Source organism: Trachypithecus francoisi, unplaced genomic scaffold, assembly GCF_009764315.1.
Source record: "Trachypithecus francoisi isolate TF-2019V2 unplaced genomic scaffold, Tfra_2.0 Contig01183, whole genome shotgun sequence".
Lineage (NCBI taxonomy): Eukaryota > Metazoa > Chordata > Mammalia > Primates > Cercopithecidae > Trachypithecus > Trachypithecus francoisi.
In genome coordinates, this window is record NW_022681211.1 from 595 (window position 1) to 7,700 (window position 7,106).

The 7,106-nt window shown below is 43.8% G+C and overlaps 1 protein-coding gene across 1 annotated transcript; it reads right to left on the reverse strand.

Annotated features, from left to right (window-relative positions):
• Window positions 1–274: 274 nt before the first annotated feature.
• LOC117091306 (histone H2B type W-T) lies at window positions 275–1,549 on the reverse strand. Its single transcript, XM_033223577.1, has 2 exons — window positions 760–1,549; window positions 275–333 (listed from the first exon to the last, which is right to left on the reverse strand). The coding sequence occupies exons 1-2, from the start codon at window positions 1,182–1,184 to the stop codon at window positions 297–299; spliced, it is 462 nt and encodes a 153-aa protein (XP_033079468.1). The 5' UTR covers window positions 1,185–1,549; the 3' UTR covers window positions 275–296.
• Between the last annotated feature and the right edge of the window lie 5,557 nt (window positions 1,550–7,106).

Here is a 7,106-nt window from a genome sequence, read left to right on the forward strand (position 1 = left end):
CAAAAAAACTAGCCGGGCAAGGTGGCGGGCACCTGTAGTCCCAGCTACTCGGGAGGCTGAGGCAGGAGAATGGCATAAACCCGGGAGGCGGAGCTTGCAGTGAGCTGAGATCCGGCCACTGCACTCCAGCCTGGGCGACACAGGGAGACTCTGTCTCAAAAAAAAAAAGAAAAGAAAATTTTATTTAGCTGTATGTACACTTCAACTGGGCCTCATTTCCTTATTTACATGGATTCGTGACAGGAGAGGTGTTGAAAACGTTTAGGAGGGTTACCTTGCTTCTTGCATCAGTGTATTCACTTTCTCTGCTGCTGTATGGCATATAGTGAAGTTCTGGAAAATTCCACCATCCAGTCACAGGAGAATGAGAGAGAAAAAGGTAAAGATCAGCGCAATAATAATATCACCATAAAGATAACCTAGAAACATAACTAATAAAAATAACCGTTTTGGAAACTGAGGAAATGAATGAAACACGATCACGAAACACCCACTATTTTTCCTTGGAGCAAATTGCACTATAGATATATTAGAGTTGGCAATGTTTAGTACTGAGGGGGAAATGCTCGAAAAATTGCAGGATGCCACATGCCACATGCCCCCCAAGTCGGAAGGGCACCACCCACCCCAGCCTCCGGTGGAGTCCCCTCCTTGGCGAGCCACTGGTCTTTTGGGCCACGTTCGGTGGCTCTACCAAGTCCCTTTGGGTTTCCGCGGTGCTCGGGCACTCCTGAGGGAGCACACTTGCTCCTGGTGTACCTGAGGACAGCCTTCGTGCCTTTGGACTCGGCGAGCTTGCCCATCTGCCCCGGCAGCAGCAAGCGCACAGCGGTCCGGATCTCCCAGTCGGTGATGGTCTGGCGCTTGATGGAGCGGGCCAGGCGACCAGCCTCGCTGGCGATGCGGTCCAGTATGTCATGAACCAAAGAATCCATGACACTCACGGCCTCCCGGGAAAGGCTGAGGCCCTGGTGAACCTGCCTCAGCACCCGGCGGAAATAGGTGGCGAAGCTGTCCCCGCGGCAGTTGGCGTGGCACCTGCGGGGCCCACGTCGCCCTCGCTTCCTCTGCTTGCTCTGCTTCTGGGCCGTCGTGGAGTTGGCCTCTTTGGGCTCCTGGGTGATCAGCTGTTCCTCGGAGGTCATCTCAGAGGAAGGTCCAGCCATGACGGAGACAGCGGCCATTAGATGACACGAACAGATAATGGCGGTTGGGGAACGGGGAAGCGGGGACCCTTGGGTATGCAGCGTGGCTCCACATCATGGGCCAGTTTCACGTCTGATTGGATGAAACCTACCTGCGTTGAAGGTGACTGGATGGTCCCGTTGCTTCGCATCTCATCAACCAATCACAGTGGGCGTCTGCGGGCTAAGCGCCCCTTGTGGCCTAACTCGGAGAAAGCTACACAGACAGATGCCCCACAGGGCAAAAGCACATCCGCCCTTCTCAGCTAATCCGTGTCACACCGTGAGCACTTTGAAGGGTGTCACTGAAAACTCCCAAAGTTTAGCAATTTCAGCTCATGATCCTTGAAGAGAGACACACCTCCTGAGCCCATGTCCATTATACTAGAGGAATGACTGTGGCCACGTGTGGAACAATTCTCACCATCTCAGAATCTACTGTTATCCTGGGCTAAACCACCGTGGCTTGAGCAGGAACTCCCTGACATGGCCGCCGAGGGCTCCTGGGCATCCAAGGAACTGGCAGTCTGGCTCCCGGCTTCAGTTCTGATCAACATCTTCCGTGAATCAGGAGAACGAGAAATGGCCATAACACAGCCTCCAAGCAGACAATAGAAACAGAAAGGCACTTTTATTAAAAACATATGACAACACTCAACATTGACCAGGTTTTAAAAAAAATAAAGAAAAGGAAAACAAAACAACCACCACAAATCACAACTCAGAAGCTGGAAATGGCTAATAAGTTCAAGAGATATTGGGTTAAAAAATATCACCTTAAATCTCCTAGGAAACCCCTGAGGGAGAGAAAGGGATTCCAAAAATGAAAATTATGTGCAAGTTAGATAGATAGCTTTCAAAGTCTCTCATAATATATGTAAAGACATTCCTTAAATGCATTTAAGTAACATTAAGTTGCAGGAATGGAACAAGAAAATTCTTAAGAAATGCTGAAGAAATAAAGGTCATCAATGAACTGTCATTTCAAAGGTCAGGCTTTCAAGTGTATTTGATGTCATGTCTTTAACAAACAACTTATTCTACTCCAAACAAATCGGTTCACGATTAAGAAGGACAAAAAGCCTCATTTTTGTTATTAGATAACATCGTATATGGTAAACTCCTTGACTGAAGTCTAGTCAACTAGTTCTAAACAGTCCCCTTTCCAAACGGTGATTTTATAAATCTACTTAAACGTTTAGCAAGCCAATCCTTCTTTTAGTTTGGTACAAGGCACGAGAGACCTGTCCACAACAGTCTCTGTATTCGTATCAGTAAGTCAACATGTTATTTTTCTTTAAAAAAAAAAAAAAAAGGCAAACAAAAAACAGAGAAAGAGACACATCATTTTTCTTCACAATCTGCAAGGTTAAACATCCCAGGGACGCTCTCACTGGTTCGTTTCTGGGTCACCTTCCCACAATTTCAGCCATGGCTGGTGTTGGCACAAGGGCTAGAAAGCCTTTATTGCCTAAGCCAGTGGTGACTATGGCATGAGCTGCTCTCATTAGGATGTTCCCATCATCTACGTGATGGAAAATTATAATATATACTCCTTATGTTGTTTCTTTAATTCTCTTTTATTTAATTTTAGAGACAGCAATCTGTCACCCAGGCTCGAGTGCATTAGTGCGATCTCAGCTCACTGCCACCTCCACCTCTACAGGATACGCCAGTACGCCCAGGTAATTTTTGTACTTTTAGGGGAGACAGGGCTTTATCACACTGGCCACGTGGGCCTTGAACTCCTAGCCTAAAGTGATCCATCCACCTCGGCCTCCCAAAGTGCTGGGATTATAGGCATCTGCCACTGCTCCCTGCCTGTTTCCTTAATTTTTAATATAGTCATAATCTTTATTGTATCAGGCTGTTTTCCATTTTATTTTAAGTTGAGGGGTACATGTCCAGAACGTACAGGTATTTTAGAGAGGTAAACATGTGTCATGAGGCTTTGCTGTGCTGATTATTTCATCACCCAGGCATTAAGTCTGGTAACCATTAGTTATTTTTCCTGATGCTCTCCCTCCTCCCACTCTCCACCCTCAGATAGGCCCCAATGTGTGTTGTTCTTCTCTATGTGTCCATGTGTTCTCATCCTTTAGCTCCCACTTATAAGTGGGAACATGCGCTATTTGGTCTTTTGCTTGTATTAGTCTGTTCTCACGCTGCTATGAAGAAATAGGTGAGACTGGGTTATTTATAAATGAAAGAGTTTTAATCGACTCACAGTTCACAGGGCTGGGGTCCTCACAAAACTTACAATTATGGTGGAAGGAAATGCAAACACTTCCTTCTTCACGTGGTGGCAGGAAGAAGAAGTGCAGAGCGAAGGGGAAAGCCCCTTCTAAAACCATCAGATCCTGTGAGAACTCACTCACTGTCATGAGAACAGCATGGGGCAAAGCACCCCCATGATTCCATCATCTCCATCTGATCCCACCCATGACATGGGGAGAGCATGGGAATTACAATTCAAGGTGAGATTTCGGTGGGGGACACAGAGCCAAACCGTATCACTGTTCTTGCAGTAGTTTGCTAAGGATAATGGCCTCCAGCTCCATCCAAGTCCCTGCAAAGGACATGATGTCGTTCTTTTCTATGGAGGCATAGGATTCCACAGTGTATATGTACCACAGTTTCCTTATCCAGCCTATCATTCATGGGCATTTGGGTTGATTTCATGTCCTTGCTATTGAGAACTGTGCTGCAATGAACATAAGCATGCACACATCTGTATAATAGAAGGATTTCTATTTCTTTGCCTATATGCCCAGTAATGGCATTGCTGGGTCGAATGGCATTTCAGACTGCAGGTCTTTTGAGAATTGCCACACTGTCTTCCACAATGGTTGAACTAATTTACACTTCCCCAAAGACAGTGCGTAAGTGTCCCTTTCTCTCCACAAGCTTGCCAGCATCTGTTATTTTTGACTTCATCATAATAGCCATTCTGACTGATGTGAGACGATATCTCATTGTGGTTTTGATTTGCATTTCTCTAACATCAGTGATGTTGACCTTTTTTTTATTTGCTTGTTGGCACTATGTAGGTCTTCTTTTGAGAAGTGTCTGTTCATGTCCTTTGCTGATTTTTTAATGGGATTCTTTATTTCTTGTAAATGTGGTTAAGTTCCTTACAGATGCTGGATATTACACTTTGTCAGATGAATGGTTTGCAAAAATGTTCTCCCATTCGGTAGGTTGTGTGTTTACTGTGTTGAGAGTTTCTTTTGCAGTGCAGAAGCTCTTTAGTTTAATTAGATGCCGTTTGTCAATTTTTACTTTTGTTGGAATTTCTTTTGGCATCTTAGTCATGAAATCTTTGCCTGGTACTGGTGCCCATGTCCTGAATGGTGTAGCCTAGGTTGCCTTCCAGGGTTTTTATAGTTTTGGGTTTTACTTTTAAGTCTTTGATTCATCTCATGTTAATTTTTGTATATGGTGCAAGGAAGGGGGTCCAGGTTCAATCTTCAACCTATGGCTAGCCAGCACATCCAGCACCATTTTTTTGCATAGGGAATCCTCTCCACATTGCTTGTTTTTGTGAGGTTTGCCGAAGATCATATAGTTGTAGGTGTGCAGTCTTTATTTCTGGGTTCCTCTCAAAATAATAATATAATAATAACGATAGCAACAATAATTTCAACATCTCTATTCTGTTCCACTGGTCTCTGTCTCTGTTCTTATACCAGTACTGTAGCCCTGGAGTATAGTTTCAAGTCAGGTAGCATGATGCCTCCAGTTTTCTTCCTTTTGCTTAAGATTGCGTTGGTCTATTCGGGCTCTTTTGTTGGTTTCATGTGAATTTTAGGATCTTATTTCCAATTCTGGGGAGAATTGCAATGGTAGTTTAATGGGAATAACATTGAATCTATAAAGTGCTTTGGGAAATGTGGTCATTTTAACGATACTGATTCTTCCTATGCGTAAGCATGGAATGTTTTTCCATTTGTTTGTGTCACTTCTGACTTCTTTGAGTAGTGGTTTGTAGTTCTCCTTGTAGAGATCTTTCACTTTCTTGGTTAGCTGTCTTCCTAGGCATTTTATTCTTTTTGTGGCGAATGTGAATGGGAGTTCCTTCGTGATTTGGCTCTCGGCTTCATTGTTGTGGATGTACAAGAGTGCTAGTGATTTTTGCACACTGATTTTGTATCCTGAGGATTTGCTGAAGTTGTTTATTAGCTTGAGAAACATTTGGGCTGAGACGATGGGGCTTTCTAGATATAGGATCATGTTGTCTGAAAACAGGGACATGATTTTGACTTCCTCTCTTCCTATTTGAATGCTCTTTATTCTTTTCTCTTGCCTGATTGCGCAGGCCGGAGCTTCCAAGACTATGTTGAATCGGAGTGGTGAGAGAGGGCGTCCTTGTCTTGGGCCGGTTTCCCAGGGGAGTGCTTCCAGCTTTTGCCCACTCAGTATGATGTTGGCTGTGGGTTTGTCATAGATAACTCTTAATATTTTGAGGTGTGTTACTTCCGTACATAGTTTATTGAGAGTTTTTAACTTGAAGGGGTGTTAAATTTTATCAAAAGCCTTTTCTGCAGCTATTGAGATAAACACGTGGCTTTTCTCTTTAGTGCTGTTTATGTGATGAATCACAACGGTTGCTTTACGTATGTTGAACCGACCTTGCGTCACTGGGGTCCCGGGGATGAAGCCCACGTGATTGTGGTGGATACGCTTTGTGACGTGCTGCTGGATTCGATTTGCCAGTATTTTGTTGAGGATGTTTGCATCAGTGTTTATCGAGGATATCAGCCTGAAGAGTTTTCTTTTTCTGTTGTATTTCTCTTTCATCAGTTTTGTACAATCATTGTTTCATTCCTCTTGTTAGTTTATTCCATTACCCTTCCTTCTTGGCACCTCCGGTCATCTTCTTGTGATCATTTTAAATCTCTTTAAATGACATTCTTGAGAAACTTCCTTGACAAAAATGTGTTGGTATCTACACTAAGAGTTTTCCATTTCTCTCAGATCTCATCATTTCTGACTTAGGTCCTGGAAGAAATGGACTCTGAAATAAAGTTTAGTGCGTGGGAAACTTATTCACGGTCAATAGCTGAGGAAGGGTCAGGAGGCAGGCAGGACTGGGAACAGAGAGACGTGCACCTCGAGTGCAAGGCCACTGGAATCCTATTCTGTTCCCAGGGTGAGATCTGAAGATAAAGGGGCCCATCAGGGTATTCGCCATTGTGCCAAAATACCAGACCGTTCCACTTCTCCTGGATTAGGCAGTGTATATGGGCAAGGCAACTAAGAGTAGCTACGGTAATACCGGAAAGGACTAATGGCTCAGGACTGGCACCTGCTTGCATTCCCAAAACCCGAAACAGCAAATCCATCCTTAAAGGGGACCCTGGCTCGTCCACGTTTACCACAGCCTCATTCTCAAATAATGCTTTAGCTAGCAATGACATTCTGTGTTGACACACATGTCCTCTGCTTTTGGGTTTTATTTATTGATATAAGGAGGTTGACTGTCAAACTATTTGTCATTCCTTCATAGGCCTTGCAGTTGTCTTTTTTTCTTTTCTTAGCTGTTGTGATTTCTGCTTTCACTTTTCTTAAGCTTTAGAAGGATGGGAACAGGTGTGCTGGTGTGCTCCCTGAAGGTAGTTTATCATGCCTTCCTTCAATTCTGTAAAATTACCAGCGATTTTCCCTTTGATTAGAATTCTTTCCAACTTGCCCAGTATTACTTATGAGATATACTTTGTGCCTTTTAGTCAGATCCTTAAGGTTTACCAGTTCTCCTCTCTCCTTTCTCACGAGTTATGTCCCTATGAAAGTTTCACAATGACTTTACATCTGTCTTCTCATTCTCCAATTCTCAGTCCAACTGTGTCTATTCTGCTATTTAAAATTTCTTTAATTTTGTGATATAGCCATTCAACTTTCATATTTTGACAAAGCTCCATG

Excerpts from the sequence above, each read along its gene's own strand:
- LOC117091306 (XM_033223577.1), bottom strand. The coding sequence starts at position 1,184 with ATGGCCGCTGTCTCCGTCATGGCTGGACCTTCCTCTGAGATGACCTCC. Across the intron at positions 334-759 it reads GGCACGAAGGCTGTCCTCAG|AACTTCACTATATGCCATAC; the intron begins GTACACCAGGAG and ends GGAATTTTCCAG.